Genomic DNA, 25,456 nt, shown 5'->3' with positions numbered 1-25,456 from the left:
TTTCTCACGTTTCACTCTAGTGTCTGCAGCTCGAGCTTTGCCCTTTTGCCATGTAAAGAACGTCACAGGAATTTAGGTTACTCTCCGAAGCGCGCTTTCAACTTTCTACGCGCAAAATAAAACCTAACTTAATGCACCACAAAGCGGGCACAGAGATCAAAATGTCACTCCAGCTGTCATAATCACCAGCAAAAGTGTCATTTGAACCTGCAAAAGTGCGCCTTTTCACGAAAAAACCTTGACGATCTAACTTTTTCCCTCGTCCAGATGGTGCACACTTTTGGGAAGTTATTCCCGGGGCAACAGGTAGGCGGCCTGCAACTCCCAAAATTAGCAAATTATCCCAAACACACTCCCACTGCCCGCACGAGATCGGAACTGGGGGCACGCGATTTTTGCACAAACTTGTCCTTTGGTATACAGACACCACTGTAACTGAAATCGTGACTGAACGCGTCCGGAGCGGGCCGACGACTGAATGGATTCAGTGGAGAAATGTCCCGTTTATTTACCCACACGACGCTCCGGGAGAAAGAGAGCGACGGCGCCAGAGAGAGTGAGACTTGCACCACGAGACATCTCTGGATTGTTTTCTTTCGTTGGGAGGTCTGAACTCGTTAGTGGGTGTGGGTTTTGGCGTTCAGGGGCAAAAATGTGCAATATGAGAGAATTTAAATATTGTTTCATTGGAAACCTGGATCGAAAACGGTTTAGTTTCTAAATGGCTCTTGTTTTTTTTTTATTTACACCAAATAAGTCATAATGCCAGATTAAATCAATGGAACATAAGGCTTTGGTTTGGTCTGTGAAGAAAACCTTATTCTTTTCTTTTTACACCGCTATTTAGCAGTCGTCTTTTTCTTAACTATGCTAACAGAAGCAGTATATCTAGAGTTGTTTAAAAAGTCTTATACAATGGGATATACAATGTTCTTCTTTCTTCAAAACCAGTTGAACTCGTTTTCCATGCATTCTGTTGAACGCCATGCACCAATGGTTTAGATTTTTTCGAGTTTCCTTCAAATCTAGCGAAACAGTTTTAATGGGTTAATGACAGTTTGTAAACAAAGAGTGTGTATCCTGCTCACGTCATGAGCGGGAGAACTCCACATTTCTTCCTCCCTTGTAGGCTCAGAACTGTATTGTTGTTTGAATATTCATGCTCAAACTCAATCCATTTCATTAAATCATCGGTGCGGTTAACTTCACGCTGTTGGCCTGGCCGTTTAGAACATAACGGTGTTGGGGCGTAATCGGCCCATCATTCTCCAGCAGGACACTTCCTAAAGGATGCCTGCAATCGGGAAATTAAAAGTGAGAGTGTGTGCAACATGGAGTTAAACTTACTGTCAGTGTTGCAAATGAGTGATAAAAAAGCTATCAATAGATTATCTCTGCACCAAAAATATCCGAGAGTATAGTGGCCGTCACTATAGCTTGTGAGATCTCTTCTTGTGTCTTGTGATTCCCAGTGATGTCATTCTCTCTCTATCACTTTTCCCCTTTTCCTCGACTATGCGCTCTCACCGCTGAGTCTCTCAATCTCTCCAAAAACTGCAATGAGAGAACGCGAGATGGCGATTAGGATCCGACCACGCATGACGTCCCGTTAAACTGCGTTTGCGAAATGGGTTTTGTGGCGGCTTTTGTGGTTAAACGCTTTTGCGGTACGATGATCGTGGAAGCGGGAATGAGAGAGAAAAGGAAAATGTCAATCGCGAGTGGGTAAACACGAAAACGTGTTCGGCTATGTTCGGCGCTGAGAGTTTCAATGAAGAGAGAAGAGCAATTGTATTTGAGGCATGAATATTCAGGCGAGATAATTGTAGTTGCTGAGAACTGATATTAGGATATTTTAACAACCCTGCTTACTGTCAAGTTGCTGTGAAGATTACCATGGAACTTTGAAAAGTTTAACCCCATGTTGCATGCACACACTCTCACTTTTAATTTCTCGATAGGTTAGAATATGAAAAGCGTCATTTGAAGAAATGAGAGAAAATCGTAACGTAAGACAGACAAAAAAATAATGGTAACAATTATCAGGAAGTGATGACAGATTTTGTGTCAGGTTCACATTTTTTATGTAACATAACTGATAAAAGAGGAAACCTACCGAAATTTCAATATTTTACGGTCATCTTAAAATATCTGTGAGTAATGAATTAGGTAAGTTCATGTTTTTTATAATTAGTTAAGAGACCGGGATGTGCGCGTACGCACGTCCCGGCTACCAAAAATTACACATACGAGTTATCCACATGAGGGATAATCGCAGGGGTCAGCCTAACCGAAGTGCAATGGAAAGGCCTCGCCCTGGGGGAACCGCCTTTGTGATCACAGTAACCCCTATGCCAGGTAAGTATGCTTTGACAGTGCTCGCAGCAGCCTTTTGTCCGTCGCCAATCAGGGTGCGCTAGCGATCGCCGGCCGGCATCTCTACAGCGTAAGCAGGCAAAAACGACGTCGACGATGCTGATTTCGTTGCCATGGGAGATGCATAGCTTGAAAAGGTAAACAGAGAGTTGGGGGAAAACACTGAGAGAGGTTGAGAGCGCCGGCGTCGAAACTCGAAGGGGCGAAAACTCCGCGTTACTGCATTACCGACTATGCTGAAAGCATTTTGAAATGACGGTTGCTGACGGTGTCGCAATGGAAGGGTTTATAAATAAATCGTCTGCTTTACCGACATCTGTTGAAAATTTGTTGATTGTACACATCAGTAGTACACAAGGACGATCATGGTTCAATTATGGTAGTATTATTAAACACAGCGTTTTTCTCAATATTTTCTATTTCTACTATTAATAGAACTTTTTGACTTCTCCCCCGTTTATCATGGAGGGAGACCAATGTCTTGCGTCTAATATCTTGATGTACTAATCGATAGAGGATATCGTAAACTATAATTGACTATAGTTGAGAGATCAATTACTGTGTTTTCTTTTTAAGTTCTATTTCTATTATTTTTGATTAGAAATTTTTGAGAGAGTGTCCAGAGGCGATACTCTCATAATTCAGGAATAATTATGAAATCTTCCAATATCTAGTAGACCACTACGATGTTGCCATTTGCTCTTAGTTCATCCTTGAGTTCATCACGTCCGTGCTCGCGGCTTCGGCTACGATGACTGCAGGTGACATTTCCCAGATGCAGGTATTTCTTACACTAGGCCACCCTGGGTTGTTTGTTCCGGTAGGCCTCCCACCGGATGATAGTGCTTGTCACAACTTTTGTGCTTTTCCTTCCGTTTGATGACATGTGGCTCCAGTGCGTCCAGCTCGAGATCCCTCTTCAGCAGATACTTGTTGTTGTTGAGCCGATTCTGCTCCACCTTTCCTTATCCGTCAACAGCTCCAGAGACCGCAGCCAGCAACTTCCGCTTCTGATTTCTAGGGATGGGATGAAATCATTCAGGGGATTCTTCAAATGACAAACCCAGCACAATTTAGTTGGTTCTTTCTAATGATTCGATTTATTACTCCGGTTGTTCAATGAATGAGATATGTATTTATAATTTAAAAGGATTTTCTTGGAGGCTACGTTGAATCTGATGTGTGTGTGGTGTGTGTGAATCTTTGTGACTGTAAGGAGGTTGCTTCATCTATTGTTTTCAAATCGCTTGATAATGCGTGGTGAGTCCAATTTGCCCTCAAATTCATTCGTTTGGCACCTATGTTTAGTCATCTAAATTCGCTTAGTTTAGTTTTCCTTTCTTTTTATGATGTTTCACCCGGTTTGCTTTGTTTCAGTTTGATTTTTCGAATTGCTTCCAATTTTAAAATAAATGCGAACCAGGCTTGAGCCTTTGGGTGAAATATTTCCTTGGTTATGATTTTGAAACCTTTCACGTAAAATGAATGAATGAACTTGTGACGAACTTACGAGGGCTACGCCGGTATTGCTGTCATGTAATTTATGAATAAAACAAATTAAAATTAGATCAACAAACTTTAGCAACTTTTGTTGCTGTGAGTTTAAACAATTTTTCCAACATTTTTTTTAACAAGATCAATTTAAATTATCGACAGGCCTACACAAACATTTGGCAACAACCGTAGAACCGTTTATTTTGTTTACTTCTACTTTGCTATTGGCATACACGTTTCGACACAAATTGGTTGCTTTATGTTAACTGTAACGTCGTTTTTTGTGTGATGTTTTAATTATATTAACCATTTTCTGTGTTTGTAAATTGGCTACATTTTCAACTAGATATTCTCATAATTCCATATTACTGCTAACCGTTACAATTACTTGAGAAAAGATCGCATAGAAAAACCGTTCAACTGCTCAACAAATACAAAAAACTTGATCAGTACGAAACAGTTCCACGTAGAAAATAACTAAATGTATACACACAAAAGTTAAACACTTGGCACATTTTTTTTTTATCTCTGTAGTTCAAAAGTCACCAAACAGCTTTTAAGAACCCACACGTGATTCGATTTTCCCCCTCATTATTAACCATTTGGCACACAAAATTGGCGGTTTTCAATTTAAACGGTAAAGGAAGAACCCGTGTCTCTCGTGTTTACGACCATCTAAACATTGCACACTTTGACGACTTGAGGTATTCTATTTGATTTCTATGAGCTCGCGCCGTTTTGCACATGGAAGAAAGAAAAAAAAATGAAATTAAAATCACGTCACGAAAAACTCTTCCCCTTGCCGATAACAGTACCCCCTCTGCGCTTATGATTAATTTTGTTTGTTTGCTTGCAGTAGTAATTGATTTAATTTTTGTTTGTTTGTTTTTGGTTTAGCCTGTTTTTAAAGTTGCTTCTTTTTTTTCTTATACTTAGTGGTAAGTGTTTTTCTGTCGACTTTTGTTTATTTCTCTTGCTTTTTCTGTTCACTATAATATCTGTCACCGTAATAAGCGTCTTTGAGTTTTCTCTTTTTATCAGTGTTGCTCACAACTGCCATTATGTTTTGTTTGTTTAAAGTTATATTTTACTCTGATCTATGTTTTGTTTTAATAATGACTAATAATTGTTTTATTTTTGGCCTAGTTTTGTTGTGATTTTACCACCTCGATTCAAAATTGAGATGGGACCGAGCACAAATTAATTAGAATTTCGCTCTTTTTACGATACGATAGTGCTTTTTATAATATAAGTGTTTTATTTAATGCGATTTAGTAAGACAAATTGAGCTACCTAAGTTGTAATGGTTTTGTTGTGGAATTTCTAAATTCAATGCGCTACACATTTTTTTCTAAATTTATTTGCTCTCTTTCTAAATATTATACATACGTGTTGTGTTATTTGACCGTTCTAGCTGTATTATATAATTTTACTCTCTATATATTTGTTCCGGTTATAATAGTACATTTTAAAATGCCAAAGTCGATCAACACACGTTGGAAATGAGAGCACTTTTTCGTTACTCCTTTAAAAACTCTGTTAATTTACGTGTGTTTTAAACTCTTGAACATCGTTTCGTGGTCTATATGAAAGTAGTTGATAAAATCAATATCAAAAATAAGTTCTAGGTTAAAATTTAGTATTTGGCTCAAACGAGTTAATGTTAATGCACGATGGCATCTCCGGTTTGAAAAAACGCACATTGCCAGTCGCGCTAACCTTGCTAGAGTTTAGTAAAATTTCTTTTTCGCGATAGATTTTTCTTCTAGAATAGACTCTATGATTGTATTCAATTTTTATACTTTATTTCAACTCATTAAACTGTTTCTCGCCGTCGACATCAAATTCCAAGTAGTTTCGTATTTCCAATTGCTAATAGGTTGTCTTAATTGATTTTCCGCAAAGCTTTTGGCCATTGCCGGGCCGTCGCTTCAAAGATGTCCTCGTTTTCTATCATCGTAGTTTTGTGTAGTGGTTTACTATTTGCCCAAACCTCCAAACATGTTAGTCAAACTCCAGGCCCCGCACGCCAAACTCCAGCCCGTCCTCGTCGTCGTAGTCAAACAGTGGCACCAGACGTTCCGTCGACGTGGAGTGGTGGTGCGTGCCGCCGCCGCCCAGCTCCGGGAACGCCCTCTGTTACACGGTCACCTCCATCCGGTTGCCCTTGCGCTGGACCCGGGTCTGGTTGTACGGATTGTCCGCTAGGCCGCCGCACTTGAACGTAAACACCACCGTCTGCTGGCCAAAGTTGGCCTCGAATCTATCGTGGGAAAACGAATTTCAATTGCAAAATCTACACACTCAACTTGAAATGAGCCTCACTCTGTGCTGATGACGATTTCCGGTGATTTGGCGGTCGCGTTCTGGATCACCAGGAACAGCTTCGTCACGATCTCGATCGAGTGTGCCGTTTGGAAGACGAAGTCGCCCTTCTTTTTGCCGATTTCCGACTGCAAGAGAACGAGAAAATGCATTCGAAATTTTGAATGTTTAAAACTTCTTTTGAGACTTTTTTTTTGTTTTTTTTTATAGATATTCAAAGATATATCTATATATCCTATAGGAATATTTCAGCAGTTAACGAACAGTTAAGTAAGTAAATTTTCAATATATATATAAAGTAATATTTTTCCCAAAAACTAATAACTCTTCGCAATTTGTTATGTTCAGCTCATAAGTTTCCAGTCTTTGTCTCCTAAAACAAAAAAAGGGATTTTTACTTTTTATAAAATTTTAATGATTGATTGATTAATGATTGAAAGTCGCAATATTTTGAGCGTAAACGCGAATAAAAATTGAAAATAACCCATTTAGTTTCCTATTTCCTATTTATTTCGAAAAAAAAATCTTGTCATGTATAAGCGTTTGAAATCTGCCACAGAAAAACAAAAATAATTATTAAAATCTCTTGTAATCGGCCGTAATATTAAATTAGTGGACCCCTCGTGCTCCGTGATCGCTGGTTGGCTGGACGAATGATGAAATATTTTACCGTGATGTTCATGCCCAAACCTCGCGCATGATTTGTGCCTGTAAATCGCTATTGCAACTACGAACAGACTCTTTTTAATGTTCTTGATGACTAACTTATAATGTTTGTCATCTTTTGACTATAATGGTCTCACAACAATAATATTAGGATTTTTTGGTCGAACTGCTTTCTTTCTGAAAGAAGGCAGTGTTTTAAATTAGGTTATAAGAGTTATTTTTTTTCTTCATAACTTATTTTTATTAGGTCCTTTTAGGTGCTGTGACCAGGTTAGGACCGAGGATCAATAGTACGAAAAATAATAAAAGAAAAGAAAAAAAACCGTAACTGAATTAGATGATCATTTGCTCGTGCCATGTGTCAGCTAGTGTGCGATCACATCAATCTGTTCCTCGGGTGTCTTGCACTGGCTCAAGCGAGTTCTGTATTCTCGGTAAATGGTCCACAGCTCCGACTCGCTGTACAGCTTCCGTTCACCTTGTTGCTCCTTCGGGGTTGCACCGGCGCCGGCGCCAGTATCTTCTCGACTTCTTCCTGCGGGACGAGGATGTTTATCTTCCGTCCCGACGGACGGCACCGCTCCAGGTAGCGGAGGAGAATCCGCCGCGGTGAACGCGGCTCCTGCCGGAGTCTGTTTGTCCTCCTTCCATGCTGGCGGCTTCGGCTTGGACGCCTGCTGCCTCGACTGGATGAACTGCGCACGTTTGGGACAGCTGCGGTCCAGACCCTCGTGGGATCCAGAGCAGTTGACACACTTCTTGGCTTGCGTTTCTTTTGCTTAGCACTTTTCCGTGCTGTGGGCACCCCCACAGCTGCTGCACCTTGGCTTGAGATGGCAGTTACTGGTTCCGTGACCGAACTGCAAGCAGTTCTTGCACTGGGTCACGTGCGGTTCTTTGTTCCGGTAGGCCACCTACCGGACGACGACTGGTCCCACTTTCTTTACCTTGCTACTCAACTCCTTCAGACTGGTGTGCCCCTTGGGGAAGAGCACGATGAAAGGCGTCTCATCGATGGCGGGAAGCTGCTGCTTCCGCCTGATGGCGTGTACTGCCAAGACGTCCAGCTGATGTTCCGTCTTGAGCAGCTCCTTGACGTAATCCGGTTCCGTGTTCGGAAGACCTCGCATTACTACCCGGTGCGGTCTCGCACTTTCCATGCGTGTAGAACTGCACCTTGTTCTTCTTCAGGTGGGCTTGCACCGTGTCGAAGTCGTCGCTCGAGAAGCACGTAATTTTGGTGCCGTACCGCGTCAGTTTGTGTTCCGGCTGGACATCACATGTCGACATCACCTTCGCAAGGCGGGCGAAGCTCGTTTCTTTCACCACCAGCGGCGGCTGCTTCTTCTCTCCGGCCGACTTGCCGGTTGCTGGTACCACGGGGATGGTTTTCTCTGCTGCTGGGTTCGCATTGTTGTTGTTGTTGCTCTCCTCCGCTAGCGGGCTGAACTTGTTGTTGCTGAGCAGTTTCTCCACATCGCCGTCGTTGCCGCCATCGCCGACGTTGATCTCCTCCTTAGGCTTCCTGCGGCGAACTTTGACCACGGGACGAAATTCGCCCCCGTCCTCTCCTCCTCCTTCGGAGTCTTCTACCTCCATGCCCGTCGCCGCCTGCGTTTTGGGTTGGAACCCTTCCGGTTTCTCCCACACACTTTTCTTCAAGGCCGCGTTCCAGTAGAACGGCCTTCCATCCTCAGCCCTATGCTCCGTCCACTCACTCTCCGCCGTCGCGGCCGCCGCCATGGCCGTCGGCGAAAGTTGAAAAAAAAAACACCGTCAAAAACGCGCTCAAAGGACACACGTTTGCTCTGGGCAAGCTGTCAAACTGTTGTGTCGTTATTAGAGTTAGACATACCCACGACGGAATAAGGGAGGGGAGGGGGTTGGGGCGAGGGAGGTGGGTAGATATATCTAAACTACGGTGGGCATTTGACTATCATTCGCGATGCCGGCTTTGGCATCTCCACTTTGTACTTTTACATTTGCGCTCGCAACTTAGACCGCCTCTTCATGGACTATCTACAATCACTTAGCTTAGAACATCTAAGTAAAGTAGTTACTTAGGAAAGTCTGCAACTTACGTTCATCATCCACAATCAACTTAGAAAACTTGCTGGGCTGATATACGTTGCTATGCAGTTGTTTGTTTACCTTTGATATGGAAACGTCAACTTTCCGTAGATTTTGAAATTTTCCAAACCAAACGTCAGTTTCTAATTTGATTACTTTTCCATTGTAGAAACTCAGATTCATTTCCATTGATTCAAATTCCTAAGCTAAGTGAAATTTTCTAAGCTAAGTGATTGTAGATAGGCCATCAGTTCTAGCTTCAATTTGTTTGACACTTTTTTAGTTTGTACCCCGTTGGTTGGTTAAAGTCAAACTAAAAAGTGACGAACTGTCAGTTTTTACACGCCGCTCACGCGGTTTATGGATGGTCCCTTATCAAAACAAACGTTTGGTAGTGTAAAAGTGACCCCAACAATTGGTGTCAAACCATCGGAGTTTGAGTGTACCTTGTCAATCAGCAGGAAACCCGGAAGTGCCAGTTCACTCGAACTGGCCAACTCCGTTCAAAATCTGTTTCACTGTCACCATCGATTTCCACCGAACCGGCCGGAATCCATACTCGGAACTTGACGCAGTATCGCGGATCACGAACGATTTCACACGGAGTTTGCTTAATGCTTCCACAGGTCGGACGAGATCCGCATCATACTCAACGGTTTACACTTTGGCCGGAAGAGAACAATCCATGCATCTCCTTGGTCGGTCAGGCACTTGCGAACGCGGTGTGTGACATAAGAGTCAAGCCCTTTTTCTTGTCTGTCGCCGGCTACTTTTCCGCTTCAAACCCGTCGGGTCTCCCCCCCTCCTCCCCCTCGCGTTAAAACTCGAAAAACGACCGATCACTGCGAGAGCTACCGAGCGAGTGGCCATCTTTGATTGCACTTTCTAAAATTCCTCGTTAGATGTCAAGCAAAACCAAAGACAAACATATTTGCAGACTGGGAAACTTAATATTCATATGTTGTAAAAAGTAACAATCTGGTCTATGGATTGAGGTCGAGTATTTATAATTTTTAATATAATTGATAAAATCTCACGGGGTTGGGCACAAGGTTGATCCGTAGCGCATTGGATTTACTTCCGTAAATATTCCATAAATATCGTAAATATAGGTAAATATTATTCACCTGCACGATATTCGGCACAACATTTTGTTCAGTGTGGATAATGACAGTTAGGAACTGTCACTTGTTTGTTTCCTTCGTTTACAAACTGTCACCGCTCCAATATTTTTCGAGCTTGAGGTTTTTTTTCACTTGCGGAACCGACCCTCGCAACAACCTTCCCCGCAATCTACCAACAATCTGTGTATCTGTGTAATCTGCGGATCTGCGCTCTGACCTAGAAATTGCCGACAAGACCATCTACTGCCTCGGACTTGGGGTGAGTAATCCTTCGATCTTTTGCTTCATTTCTAATCGTTCTGCCTTCGCAGATTTCACCGGAGGTCGATACGACGGTGCGGATTTGCGCCGGCTGTGCCGAACGCTGCGCGTCGACGCCTTCCGGACGCGAGACCTGCACTGCCACAGTTACGTCGAGAACGTGCAGGAGGACAAGGAAGACGAGGAAGTGTGCCGGTTCGGCTTGAAGGCGGATGGCGGGGCGGCGTTGGTCGAGTTGTTTCCGGGCGGCGGCGGGAGCGTGGCGGATGATTTGCAAACGGTGCGGGATTGTTTAGGGGTTGAGATCAACAGCTGGGAAGATTTGCGGGGATTGTGTGGGCGGTGTTGAAGAGTTGGCTGAATTTCGGGCGGAATTTTCGCCGACAACCGTGCCGGTGAAGCTGGAGGACGTGACGGATTCGTCGGATTCGTACAGCATTGGCAGCGAGAATGGGGAAGGGGGTGAGGGTTTTGAGTCGGGCAGTTCGACGGCGGATAATGGGGAGAAGCGTGGGGAAAAGCGGAAGGTCACGGCACGGTTGCTGCCGTGGATTGGAAGTGACCACGAGGTTATGAAGGTTACAAGTCTAAATGTTTGAACGGAGCGGAGGATGGAGTTCAAGCGAAGGTGAAGGCCAATAATGTGGATATTTACAAAATCCTCCAGCAGAAGGATCCAACGCGCATCTTTAAGGTGCTTCTGCACATGGTCAGAAAAATGACAAATTCGGCATATAACAACCGTACGCCATGATTATTGTTTTTTTTTTCATCATATTTAACAATTCAAAAAAATACAGCTGAAACCACAAATAAAAAGAAAATCCAAGAAACTTCAATGTTCGTCTCTCATTAAACTCCAGGTGACCAAATTAGGTCAAATAAATTTAAAACATGCATATGAAACAGTCAGATTCGTCTGCAGCGTAATCGCGTGCAGGAAGTAATCGCCGGCGACATTTCCTTGGCTAGGGCAAACGCGTCCCGGACGAGCTTGGCCCTGTCTCCGATGAACATCTGTACCAGCTGCGGGCCGGCCAGCTTCAGGAAGGCCGACTTTGTTTGCGCCACACAGGTACCAGCCGAAAGCGTGCAGCACTCCCTTCGGCGGATGAATTCCCAGGTTCTTGAACATGTCCTTGTGCGTCATCGGCAGCACGACGGCCTCAATTAGTTCCTGGATTTGCTTGTCCAACCCGCCAATGAATAGTGATCGGTGGCCGCTCGTCCACCTCCATCGCCTTGACGCGCGCGTCGTACTCGGCCGGAAGTGTCCAGGATGAAGTACGACGTACGAGTCCTTGTTCACTCTCATCGCCCGGCTTGAGCTTCTCCGGAACAACAAGGCCAATCACGAGCAAAAGATACGTCTGTCGTGTCGTAGTCTTGATGACGGGGCGCTTGCCCTTCCGCTGGTAGTCCAACTCCACCACCGCACGGTCATCTTCCGTCTCTTGCGGGTCCACGTCCAGCAGCTCGATCGGTTTCTACTGATCTTGGTATCCCGTCCCGATTACTCCTCGGAATTCAACATAGCATGCCGCAATCCAAAAAATGTGGCCGGAGAACAGCAAAATTTAAGGGATTTTTTTGTTTGTTTGTAAACAATCAGCAGTGCGCGCGTTTGCGATGACAGCTGTAAAAACACTGAAATAAAATTCATAGAGGAATCGTGCACGTATACACGTGAATATGGATGCACATACGGATCAACTTATGAAATAAATGCAATATATTTGGAGTGACCACCTCGTGTAAAATCTGCACCATTTACCTGGAACAAACATCCCGTGGGCGACTCGGACCGGTCCGACATGTTGGAGCTGTAATTGTCCTACAGAGGGGGGCGGGAATCGGGTGCTCACACACACACACACGGATAAAAACACGCAACGGGAAGTGGTGGGTTTCGTTACGCACACAGAGATGGTCGGGAGAAGCGTGTATTTGTTTTGTTTGGTTCAAAGCGGGTTCGTTGGACGGCGAGGGAGTGTTTGGCGGGAGAAAAAGAGAAGAGAAAAAAACAAGAACACACACACGGGCTCTAAGAATTTTTGAACAACTATTTTTTAACTATTTGTTTAGCGGTTTTGTGTGCGCTGGGTGGTGCACGGTCTCTACTTGCGGAAATGGAGGGAATTGTGGGTCACTTACGGCTCGTATGTGGATTACGGCAATGTCGTCAAAGTACGGGCTCAGCGACATCCGGTAGATCTCGGAGGCCGGTATCCGGTACTTGATTTGCATCGTTTTCTGGTCCAGCAGCAGCATCGAGTTGGTCGAGACCACCAGCAGGATCGGGATGAACTGTGGGTTGAAATCAGGTTAGGTTTTGCTCTGAGTAGCCGTCTTCGGAATAGGACCAACCTTCCCGCTCGACCGGGCGATCTTGTTTATGATGTCGGCAAACACGACGTACTGGTCGTTGTGCTCGCAGCTGACCCGTTTCCACTGGACGTTTTGCCGCAGTCGGATGTAGTCGCCGTGGAAGGGGTGCGCCACCGTCCGGGGGTACGAGATCTTGCGGTCCTTGAAGATGATGCTGGCGGTGACCTTTTCGCGCATCCGGTTCCGAGCCGGTTGGTCAAATGACTTCCGGTACTTGTAGCACCGCCACCGGTGGAAGATGTTTCGCAGCAGCTGAGACGTCTCGGCCAGGAAGGAGGGCGCCGGGGGCCAATCGTGGCAGATGGGGCTCATGTTGTCGTGCGGCAACCGCAGCAGCAGCGTCAGCAGGAACTCGCGCGTCTGGAAGAAAACGTTTTTGTTAGGGGGGCCTACTCTGTTGTAGTCGTACGTGTTACAAACCTTGATCAGGACGAAAAATCGGCCAATCACCTGGACCGCCCAGTGTGCTTGCTTTTTGAACTCCACCACACGGATCTTCTCTCGTTCCTATAATAAGAAATCAAAAAACACATTTTGTTAGTCTGTTGCGTCTGTGGTTTGAGAATACGTCAATTTGGTCGATGAGGCCAAATGTCCATAAAATTTAGAAACACGTGCTTCAAACGTCAACGATGCTGCCAACCAGACAGCGAGAAACGTCACAACGGGAAGGCACTTTCAAACAGAGACGCGAGACAGAGGGCAAATTTTCACTTCGTTTCGAGACGCAAGACGCAATCAGATTAAAATCAGATCAGTTTTGTAGGTCCAAAGTGTTTTTATCCAACCGGAACCGAAAAATACAGTCCACCCAAGTGAATACAAAGTGAGGTTAAACAGAACTCACCCGCCACGTCCGCCAGAAGGCCGCAATCACCAGCTGGCTGCGCCGCAGGTCCAAAAAGTGTTTCCGCTTGGTGTAGCACCGGTACGTCTTCTGGATGAGCACGGCCAGCTCGTTCAGGCGCACCTTCCGGAACTCGTCCAGCTCGTACACGGTGCGCGGACTGCGGATAAACACCTTCTTGCGGCCGATCGTGAACTCGGCTCCCGGCAGCGGTACGCTCCGGATTATGAGCGCCACCCCGTCGATGGTCGTCCCGGCGGCCAAGTGGGGCCACGTGTACTGGCAGAGCAGCTTGTAGCGCTGAACGAAGCGCGCGTGCACCATGTTGAAGTAGTGCCCGTTGCGCCACAGGTTGATCAGCGGCATAAGACTGCATGGAATAGGGTGGGATTTAGATGGGTTTGAGAAAGAATCCTGGGGGGTGATGACCTACCACATGTACCGCACCTGGTGCTGAACCAGGCCGAGCTCCAGCATCTTGGGCTGCTTTAGCTCGTTTGGTTTGATGCAGAAGATGTAGTGGTTGTAGCGTTGCTCGAGCTGCTTCAGCAGCGTCTGCAGCGAGGTGCGTAGATTTGTACTCAAACTGGTCGGCGGTTTGCGGCCAACGGCACTGCCGCTGTACCGCTTAGGGTTGCCCTCCGGAAAGAGGCTGGCCACGATCGGCAGCTCGCAGTGCTGGTACAGGCAGGCACTCACGTGCTTCGGGAGCACGTCCAGGTTCTTCTCGATGAAGCCCTGGCTGGTGTACAGGACTGGTCCCTCAAAGTGGCGAACTCTGTGTGAAGTAAATGCACGAGATGTTGATCAAATACGGAGGGGAAGCGGGGTTTTAACTCACTGAAAGCAGTTCGAAGGCAGCGTGGGATCGCGTGCGAGGAAGTTGGTGTGGCCGGAACAGCACTGATGCAACCGCGTCAGCAGAATTCCGTCGTTGATGATCTGCGGTTCGTCTACCAGGTGCAGGATTCCGTAGCACGGCTTGTCAATCAACTCGCAGATCGGCTGGTTGTCGAAGTAGTCAATCTTGATCCAGTCCAATCCCTCGGCCAGGTACAGATCCTGTTGGTACTTTAGTACATTCTTCACGTAGTGCTGCAAGAAACAATTGTTAGCTCAAAATCTAGCAGCAGCGCATCAACCGTCTCCAACCTGTTGCAACCGCTCGTTGCAGTAGTTGATGGCAAACTGCTCGAACGAGTTCTTCTCGAGCACCTCGAACCCGTAAAAATCCAGCAAGCCAATCGTCTTGCCCCGCACCGTCGCCCCCGAGCTCATCCCGTACTGCTTCACCTTGAGCTGCTCGTTGATCCGAACGGCAATCAGCGAGAACAACCGGCTGTACAGCGTCCGGCAAAGCGCGAACTTGATCTTGGACGCGTACACCGCGTCGATCTCCGTCCCGTCCGTCTCGATCTGCTCCCAGGACTCGCCGGCCCGCGTCAGGCAGTGGAACAGCAGGTGACTGTCGAGCTGGAGCAGCTGCGCGATCTCCTCGAGTTCTGCAAATAACGATCGTGTTACGACCAAGCGAGGATCAGACTTTAGGCTTTCTTACCGTACTCGTTGGAGATCTCACAACCCTCGCTGCCGTCGATGTTGGTCGTCGGGATGAACGTCAGATTGCCCAGCTTGAGCACCACCGCCAGGACGATGAAGATGGAGCAGATTTCCTCCGGGTTGAAGCCAATGACTTCAAGGGAACGCTAGAAAAGGCACGAATAGCTTCAATGATCTTTAAATGTTAGTTCTAGATCGTACCTTGGTGAATCCAAAGTTGGTCCGATCTTCCTCGCTGGTTAGGCCGTACTTGAGCAACTCGTACTTGTCAATGTTCCGCTGCAGCTTGAGGGATTCTGAAAAGTATCGGAAGAGTTGAGGTCGTGCGACAGATCACTTAGCTTGATTAAAACTTACTGAGCAGATGGATGTCGGCGCCGCACAGCAGCTGGTAGAAGATGTGGAAGTTACGCTCCCCGGAACTTCGTGACGTTACGCGGGACTGGTGGAGAAAAAACACATTTTAAAGATTAGTTTCACGATAAGAGTCGATTGATATTGCTTAGACATACCTTCTCCAACATGTCTTTATGGTTAAGCAATGTTAAGAAAGTGTTAAAATAAATATCATTACTGCAAGCAGCTCCCCAAAACCTTTTGACTCATACTCACATAAAGTCAGGTGACCTCCGGAAGGATCTCCCTTGTAGTCGAACTCAATATCGAAGAATTTACCCTGGAAAAGATCAAGATCATCAAATTGCACCATATCTAACCTCAAAACCACTCACGTATCGGCTCGAGTTAGTGTTCTTAGCCGTGCTCGCGTTGCCCATGGCCTCGAGGAAGATCTCCGCGTGCGCCACCCGTTCCCGCATCTTGGCCAGCTCCAGATCGCGCAGGTACACCTCCTTCGTGATGGACTTGAGTATTTGACGGCGGTGCACCGACGGAGACATGCTGCTGTGGTCGTACGTCAACGTAATGGACGACGAAGACTTGTGGATCGATCGGTTACTGCTCTGGTGACAACAGCCGCGGACCAAACTGCACCGCTTCTGTAGAGAAGGGGAATTGATGCAGCTGGACATCCGGTGCAGGTCCATGTGGCTACTTCCGGCGCTGGTGCAGTTGTTGTGCTTCGGACAGGACGCAAAGGCCGACTTGAGGGTCGCCTTGGTGGGAAAATCGCTGGCCTCGGTCGAGCGGCTGATCGACTGGTTCGAGTGCTTCAGGCACTTGGGAGTGCTGGAGAAGTTGCCACTTCCGGGACCCGTCCCAACCACGTGGCCAGCGTTCATCATCGCGGCCAAGTTCTCCGAACTCTTGTGGTGCGAAATCAAATCAAACTCGACCGTTTTTTCGTGTGAGCATTTCTGAAAAAGAAAAATACGCCATCAAAATCAGCATCGCCCATGCAGCAAAACGCACTCACCCTCGACTGCTTCATGATGCTGTCCAGCCGACCCGTCGCCCCCGAACTGACACCGGTGCCACTTTCGAACGACGATCCGACCCGCTGGATCGTGCTGTGCTTCGGCGTGGACTGGCGCGAGCCCGGGTTGGAGCCCTTGAGCGAGAAGATCGGTGCCCGGCTGCGGCGCATCTCCGACAGCTGCGTCAGGAAGTGGACGATCATGCGGGCCGACTCGGTCTTGCCGGCGCCACTCTCGCCCGACAGCACGATGCACTGGTCCTCGTTGTAGTTGAGCAGGAACTGGTGGGCCGAGTTGGCCACGGCGAAGCTGGAGGAGGATTCGAAAAAAAATGGATTTAAATATTTTAATAAGGCAATTTTAATTCAATTTATTCATTCCGATAATTTTTAAAAATTCACCGAAAAATCTGAAGGGAAAAATACAGTTTACGGTCGGTGAACGTAAACACAAGGACGAAACGAACGAAAAATGAGCGCCACTCAAGCAGCCGCCCGAACGAGAAAACGTGCTCTTTCTCTCGTTTTTCGTCTCACTCTCTTTGTTGTGCTTGCTGCGTGATGACAGAAGTCTTTTGAATGCGATCATGGGAGAGATGATCTCGGTAGAATGTCAAATTACCGTTCTCTGAGCGAATGTATTTCTGGCGGGAAGTCAATGACTGTGTGAGTGACTTTGCGTAGCACTCATTCGTGTGTGTGTGTGTGTGTGTGTGTGTGTGTGTGTGTGTGTGAAACGAAGAATGTCAAAATCGTGGTTATCGTGGTGACGACGATTCGAGTGTTCTGTCACCTATCGCAAAAAAGTTGAAATTTCGAAAGCACTGCTTTCATCCCGCGCAGACGGAAATAACTTGGGAATAACATTTTTTGATATTTGAAAAAAACTAGTGCAATAACATTTTATGTTATTTATAACAAGATTTGTTATTCGTCGTTATGATTTTTTTGTTCTTGGATTGTCATTGTAATAACAGACTTATAACATTTTTAGTTATTCTTCGAACAAATCTTTGTTATTATTTTAACAACTAATCCGATCATCCCAATAACAGTTGGCGGTATTCTTCCATAACAAGAAATGTTATTCCAAAGTCGTTTTGGCCTTTAACCAATATCAGACCAATAACAAATTATGTTATGATAACATAAACTGTTATTAAAACCTTATGCAAAAATAGATTTTTCAAGAAGATTCCGTAACACTTTCTGTTATTTTAACAGTATTTGTTATTGAAATGGCATGAATTTTGTTATTTCCGTCTGCCCGGGATTGGACAACATTGTAAAATCGTTGTAAGCTATTTTATAACATTGTCTAACGTATTTTTTTCAGTTTTGTTCATTTAAAATAAATTAGAATTTTAGGTCCAGACATCGAAAAAAAAAAACTTGAAATAAAAATATATGAATTTTTTTTTCATAAATCCATTAATATTTAGCAGATTTATGTCTGTATTGTAATGTAATGTATAATATTGAAAATCAGGTTTTAGATTTGAAAATTTATCGTTTTAGAATGTTATTGCCTCGACTTCTACCAGAGCTGAGAAACAAAAATTTCAAAAACCAAAATAAAAATCTGTATCTTGATAACGGTTTAGGTATTTTTAAAAATGGTAAAATAGCTTCCATTTTAATTTGTTCTTTTCATTCCATTAAACAAAACAAAAAATTTTAATGACCAAATGTCACCCCTGATGACGGTATATAATCGAGCCATTTTGGAAAATTTTGAATTAGAAAGATCAGACAATTTCACAACAGTTGTACTTGCATTATTCTCAAAATTATTTCCTCAAGAGGCTATATCAGTAATTCGAATTCCCCACGAACCAGCACGGCTCGAAAAAAAAGTTGTCCGATCGGACCCTAATTGGTCTGGGGGTTTCATTATCTGATAATAAAACCCGATTTTTTTTTTGTTTGGCCATTAGGGTGGTCTACGACGTGCTAGGGTGGTCTGAAAATTTGCTTTTTTCGTAGATTAAAAAAAAAACAAGTTTTGTTGTAACATATGAATTAAAATTAAAAAAAATCGATGTTGTGCAATCAAATTTTACAAAAACAAAAAAAAAAATGAATATTTAACTGGTAACTGGTTCAATTATTCAACATAAAAGTGGATATCATTAATTCAAATCGTCACACTGCTTAAAACTGTTATTGTTTATTCATTTATTCCAAGAACTTAAGACATCTGAGCAATTCTCTACCAAAACCGGAAATGGATTTTATTTGTATTTTTTATTTGGCTCAAACTTTGTGGGGGCCTTCCCTATGACCAAATATGCTATTTTGTGTCATTGGTTCACCCATACAAGTCTCCATACAATTTTGGCAGCAGTCCATACAAAAATGGTATGTAAATATTCAAACAGCTGTAACTTTTGAGTGAATTTTCTGATCAATTTGGTGTCTTCGGCAAAGTTGTAGGTATTGTTGAGGACTTTTGAGAAAAAATAGGTACACGGAAAAAAAAACTTTTTTTTACTAAAACTCAATTTCTTGATATGTTTTAGGAGACAAAAATCCGCAACTTTTGAGCCATAGAGAAACATGGTCAAAAAATCTGCCGCCGAGTTATGATTTTTTGAAAAAATAGTGATTTTTGGAAAAAATCGAAATTTCATGCAAAAACAAGTTTGACATTACTTTTTAATGCAAAAAAAGTACTTTACAGATTTTTTGATAAAGGGCTCCGTTTTCAAGATATAGCCACCGAAAGTTTGATTTTAGCGAAATATTTGCAGTTTTTCAATTTTTAAAAATAGTGACCATGATATGATATGATATATTTTTTTTTTAAAGTTCAGAAAATTTGCTATAAAATTGTCTAAGAGACAATGAAGATTGGACCTCTGGTTGCTGAAATACAGCGGCTTAAAGAAAAAGAAACACGAAAATTTAAGTTTTCTAAATCGGACCATTAATTGCTGAGATATCGTCATTAGAAAAAGGTGTGTTGTTTTGGTGAGATTTAGAAAACTTCAATTTTCGTGTTTCTTTTTCTTAAAGCGGCTCTATCTCAGCAACCCGAGGTCCAATCTTCAATGTCTCTTAGACAATTTTATAGCAAATTTTCTCAACTTTTCAAAAAAAAAAAAATATTTTTAGAAATGGTCACTCATGGTCACTATTTTTAAAAATTGAAAAACTGCAAATATTTCGCTAAAATCAAACTTTCGGTGGCTATATCTTGAAAACGGAGCCCTTTATCAAAAAATCTGTAAAGTACTTTTCGATTGCAAATTCAATTTTGCATTTAAAAGTAATGTCAAACTTGTTTTTGCATAAAACTTCGATTTTTTCCGAAAATCACTTTTTTTTCAAAAATTCATAACTCGGCGGCAGATTTTTTGACCATGTTTCTCTATGGCTCAAAAGTTGCGGATTTTTGTCCCCTAAAACATATAAAAAAATCTCGAAAATCAAAAAATACGTATTTTGCGAAATTGAGTTTTAGTGAAAAAAAGTTGAAAAAAAAATCTCCAAATTTTTTTTCCGTGTACCTATTTTTTTCTCAAAAGTCCTCAACAAAACCTACAATTTTGCCGAATACACCAAATTGATCAGAAAATTCACTCAAAAGTTACAGCTGTTTGAATATTTACATACCATTTTTGTATGGACAGCTGCTAAAATTGTATGCAGACTTGTATGGGTGAACCAATGACACAAAATAGCTTATTTGGTCATAGGCCCCCACAAAGTTTGAGTCAAATAAAAAAATACAAAAAATAAAAATGGTCGAAATCGGCCGATTTCGTAGAGAGTTGCTCATCTGTCTTTTCTGTTCACGCCATGAATGTAGAAAGAATTGCGCTTATCAGTTACTAAACAAAAATTTACGTATACTAAACGTAACTTCACTACATAATTTTTCTGATTTTATTCCAACTATTAAAATGCCCTAGACTTACATGTGCGGCGGCAACTGGAACAGACTTTTGTTGGCGTACTTCCGCACCAGGTCCGGCGTGTAGATGGCCAACGGTTTGTACGGATTCAGCGCCACCAGAAACGTACCGATGTAGGTCTGAAAAGGACGCCATGTAAGGATAAAGATAATGAAGCGTTTAGTGTGTCCAACTTTAAACTGTTTCAAACAATGTGGGCAATGATAACAACAGACTTACGTAGATCAAATCTCGTTTGTAGCGCTGGTGCAGATTGCTGATAAAACTGTCCTCGGAAAGGTTCTCGAGCAGGACCGAGTCCCAGCTGCCGATTTCCTGCTCCATCGCGCTGCTGGTGGCCTACTTTCAGGAGGGGCGATAGTACAAAATAAGGAAAGTTACGCGTCCGTTTGCTGTCCTAATAGACTGCTGTTTCTTCTTGTAGGTTTGGTTGACTGGCTGGCGGCGATTCCCTTCCGGGGGTGGGGCCTTCACATCCTCTGCCGTCGTCGTCTTCTTCTCAGTCGTCGTTCAGTGCATGAGTAGAGTAGTGGGCTCCGCTGGCTGCAAGAAGGACACAAACCAGGACAGTTGAATCAAGGAGCTGATAAGAATCGGCATACATTTTTCATCTCTTGCTATCTCTGCGGGGTTTCGGTTTGGTGTTTTCCCCCTCTCGGTAAGTCCAGCAGTGGGGGGCCAGCCACCACAGACCATGTCCTCATGATTTTACCGCCCTGAAGAAAAGGGGTGGCACCTCCTGTGAAGCAGGGTGGCTACTTACTCTTGAATTTAGTTTTTTAGGTTAACAATCGTCTTGTTTTATAGTTTTTTTTTAGCAAAGGCATACAATATTTTGCTAAAAAAAGTATTTTTGGAAAATTAAAAAATGGTCAAAATTTCGTTTTATTCAAAAAGGAATAGAAATAAAAAAGTATTTAATAGAAATTTTTGATGAGAATCACAGCACATAATCACAGTGCATGTACCCAAATTTGTAAATATATTTTTCAAAAAGTCCAGAAAATTAACTATAGGTTAGCCAAAAAAACTAAATCTGTTTAAGAAACTTTGATGATTGAACCTTTGGTTGCTGATTTACAGATTCAAATAAAAAAGAAACAGGAAATTTGAGGATTTTTTTTTCAATTTTGAAATATCAGATATTTAAGCAATTATGTATGTGTTCGATTTTCAATGTCAAAAAATTAAATATACTTGAAATTTTCTGAATATTTTCAAAAACTATGACTCAAGAAAAACATTTGAAAGAGACAAAAGATGTAAAATAAGGCTCCTTTGAACTGTTAGATTACATTGCTATATACATCAAATTTCATAAATTATGTTTTGTTTTGATTCATGAAGCGACTTTTAAAAATTAAGCTTTTTTTTTTAATACAGTGGACTCTCTCGTTGTCGACATTGAAGGAACCGTCGAGAGCGGGAGGCATCAAATTATAGAACGAAAAATCAAAGCATGCTTCTTGAAGGGACTGAACATTTTATTGACAGCTGGAGAAATATTGATATCGAGATGATCGTAAGCCAGAGAGTCCACTGTATTTTTTTAATGTTTTTAAATTGTTTTTAAGGTTGGCAACACTGTCAAATATGTGTTTTGTCCTTATTTTTTGTGAACGATCTTTTCTTTTTCAACAAATGAATTTGAAGTTTGTTTTTGCTAATTCAGCCCACGGCGTGTTTTCTAGAACAAACTTTTCAGGAAAAAATAGTCATCGCTACCTTCAAATATGTCTTATAGGAAATTTTCTCAGCTTTCCAATGCTTATAAGAGCGAAATATTTAATCGGGAAATTTCTGAGATATCTCTATTTTAAGTTTTTTGGTTTTAAATTCCTTTATTATTTATTGGAAATTTTATACTACCTGTTCAGAAAACTTATCAAATGATGTTTTTCATGTGTCATTTACTCATCAAAATGTTTCCAAATAAGACAAGAAACCACTGTGCAGAAGGTTGCAAACCGCTAAGCATTTTGAAAATTATGTTTTGTCTGAGTTTTTGAATGTATGGAATTTATTCAGAAATTAAAATCATAAAACAGTTTAAAAATATTTTTTTTTTAAAGAATTATTAGATTATAACATATTTTTTGTGTTCAAATATCACGTGTCTGCTTTGATTTAGTTTGTTCAACCGAAACTTTGGCAGGTCTGTGATTAATATAATGGAGATAAAATTTTATAAAATGTTTTCTGTTGCAAATGCATTTAAAAGTAGCAACAAAACTCGAGTCTTCCAATTCAGAATGCTGAAAACACCATCACAACTTTTTTTTTAACATTATTTTAACAAAAAAATCAAAATCTTTCGAAACTATTTGAACAAAAATCAAGAAATATTTTTTTAAGATGAGACTGAAGATGAGAGTCTTAAAAACTTCTAAAATATTGGTAATTTCTTGATCATTTAATACAAAAAACTAAAACAACTATTCCATACTAATGAAAAGTATTTCTCCTAAAGCTTGCAACGGTAGTTTGCAGTTTAATTTCGAATATGTTTTGTATCCATGCAACTGGTTAATGTTTGATTTCGGTTATAGCAGCTAATTCCAAGCTGAAACAGAGCAGACCGTTGTTATTTGTACACAACAATTATGTAATAATCTATTTGTTCTTGTGAAAATGATATTTTTACACTGTTTCATGATTTTAATTCCTGAATAAATTCCATACATTCAAAAACTCAGACAAAACATAATTTTCAAAATGTTTAGCGGTTTGCAACCTTTTACAAAGTTGTTTCGTGTCTTATTTTGCACCTTTTGATGAGTAAATGACACATGAAACACATCATTTGACAAGTTTCCTGGACTGTTATTTAAAAGTTTCCAATAAATGATTAAAGATTTTAAAATAATTAACTTAAAATAGCGATATCTCAGAAATTTCCCGATAAAAAATTTCGCTCTTAGAATCATTGCAAAGCTGAGAAAATTTCAAAAAAGACACATTTGAAAGTAGCGATGACTATTTTTTCTCCTTGAGGTTGCCCAGAAAACACGCCGTGGTTTTGTTTGTCAAGTTTTAAAATTTACTTTCAATGAAAAAACTTCTTAACAAATTGAAAACTATTCAGGACATACATTTAAAATAATTCAATGATTTTTCCTTTATTTTATTTTGATTTTTGCCAAGTTCAAAATTGGTTTAGTTTTTTTTGACTTCTATTTTTTTCAGTATTTTTTTTTGCTTGCTTTTTTTTCTAATTCGCCACCCTGGACAGTTCTGCATGCACACTCGCACCGAAGGCAGAGAAGGACACGCAAGCCAGCAGAGACAGAACCCCGAAAAGAGCAGCAACAACAACAAAAAACGCGACGAAAAATGAATGAATGTATGCGCCTTCTGATTACATGATACATAAAATTAGCATAACTTTCGGCGCTCGCCTGGTACACACAGTTTTACTGCCCTCTCTAAACTCATCAGGCAGCAGCTCCGAGGCTGGCGACGCGACAATTACGAGGCGATGATGATGCTGCTGGTGCCATAACTTACCCTCACTCGCCTCCCCACGGTTCCACTTAATCCGGATTTGTCGTACGAAGAAGAAGAAAAAAAAAACTACCCCCAAATGTATGCAACCGCACCGTTGTCGTCGTCGTCGTTGATCCACACCCTGCGCCTAAATTGCTGCTGCTGCTGCTGCTATTGCTACTGGCTCTAATGATTGGCTTCTGCATTGCACTTGACCGCGCGAGCCTAACTTGGGGCGGGTGGAGCCTACAAACCGTAGCGCCCCACGGAACCCATCACTTGCTCCAGCAGGCGAGCCCGTTCCGAACCGTGAAAAACCCACCAAAGTGCACGATTTGAGCTAGCTTATCCAATTTTCCTCATTTTTTAACGCACTGCACTCTCGTTTTTTCTCATGGTTCACTTTTCTTTCTGGGGGAGGACTAACATTGCGTTGGGGATTATGAGTGAATAGGCGGAGGATTTTCATGGAAAAAATAAATTTTAAAGAAATATCTACAAAACATCAAACACATGAAATTATCGGAATATTTCCCACATTCCTTTTAAAAAATCTACTTTTTGAAACATAAAGTTATTAAGCCCATTTGCGAAATTACAACCAGCTGGTGAAAATTACTTCTTGACAGTGTCCTCTGGTGACAGCACCGAACTGGGGAAGAGGGGGTAGTTTTTCCAGGCAGCACCCCCAAAAGTGGGGTCGGGTGGAAGAAAAACGGGGAAAACCTTCGCACGAGGGATGCAAGCTCAGTCGCAGGGGTTGGCAAAGAAGAGAGGGGCGTATTGAGGTGAAATGGGTTTATTGGCATTTTGACGCTGTCGTGCTAACCAGTCGCTCGTCGCTTTTTGACGTTCCTATTCTAATCTAATCTAATCGAACACAAGCGCAGCCAGTCCGAAGAAAGCATCCGGGAAGAACTTATGGTTAGATTACGCCACAAGTTCCTTCTTGTCATTATTAATGATTGCAGTACTTTTCGAGAAACCCCGAAGTGTATTACACTCACTAAAGCGGCCCGGCCTACTGCGTTGCATTAACCGCAAGAGACAGATTTTTTGAACGGAACCCTCATTTCATGGAATCATCAGGGGAAGAAGAAGAAGTGGGGACATACCAACCACTTCGAGTTATTTATAGAATATGGCGTGTGGTGTGTGTAGGGGAATCGTTGGGAAAGGGATTGTTGTATTATATAGTTAATGACCTTGTGACATTATTTCACCACTACGGATTAATTCACTCAAGATGTGTCAAACCTCTTGGTGGCCGAGTGGCTAGAGCATCTGACTACCAATCCAAAGGTGTGAGTTCGAATCCCAACTGGTTTCATGCGTTTTTTGATCATATTCAAAGTTCAATTATAGTCGAATAATTTCAAGGAGACCGGCCGGGAATCGAATCCGGAACCTTCCGCTTATGAGGCGGGAGCCGTAGCCATTAAGCCACGGGCCGGTCTGGCTCGTCACTTTTTGACGTTCCAAGAAAAAACGCGTTTGAAAGTTTGACCTTGAATAAACAAATCCGGGAGCACCTGAAGTGTGTTCGCTGGAGTCCCGAGTTATA

General features: G+C 42.7%; 1 protein-coding gene and 1 non-coding gene across 3 annotated transcripts; both read right to left on the bottom strand.

Annotated features, from left to right (window-relative positions):
* Positions 1–2,202: 2,202 nt before the first annotated feature.
* LOC119765696 lies at positions 2,203–2,366 on the bottom strand. Its single transcript, XR_005276911.1, has one exon. It is a non-coding gene; the product is annotated as a U1 spliceosomal RNA (small nuclear RNA).
* Positions 2,367–3,453: 1,087 nt separating this feature from the next.
* Positions 3,454–24,338, bottom strand: LOC6036798 (unconventional myosin-Ia). Of its 2 annotated transcripts, XM_038250882.1 has the most exons (20): positions 23,914–24,338; positions 20,626–20,949; positions 20,410–20,525; positions 16,487–16,796; positions 15,843–16,427; positions 15,724–15,787; positions 15,624–15,637; positions 15,469–15,553; positions 15,313–15,407; positions 15,110–15,257; positions 14,704–15,053; positions 14,393–14,646; positions 13,985–14,329; positions 13,552–13,921; positions 13,125–13,211; positions 12,684–13,064; positions 12,471–12,623; positions 12,091–12,150; positions 6,196–6,323; positions 3,454–6,133 (listed from the first exon to the last, which is right to left on the bottom strand). In XM_038250882.1, the coding sequence occupies exons 2-20, from the start codon at positions 20,728–20,730 to the stop codon at positions 6,010–6,012; spliced, it is 3,774 nt and encodes a 1,257-aa protein (XP_038106810.1). In that variant the 5' UTR covers positions 20,731–20,949; positions 23,914–24,338; the 3' UTR covers positions 3,454–6,009. The 2 variants fall into 2 exon arrangements, with proteins under 2 accessions (XP_038106810.1, XP_038106815.1); XM_038250887.1 differs by lacking the exon at positions 12,091–12,150.
* Positions 24,339–25,456: the final 1,118 nt, after the last annotated feature.

Source organism: Culex quinquefasciatus, chromosome 1 (genome assembly GCF_015732765.1).
Source record: "Culex quinquefasciatus strain JHB chromosome 1, VPISU_Cqui_1.0_pri_paternal, whole genome shotgun sequence".
NCBI classification, from domain to species: domain Eukaryota; kingdom Metazoa; phylum Arthropoda; class Insecta; order Diptera; family Culicidae; genus Culex; species Culex quinquefasciatus.
This window is presented reverse-complemented; position numbering and strand designations above follow the sequence as displayed.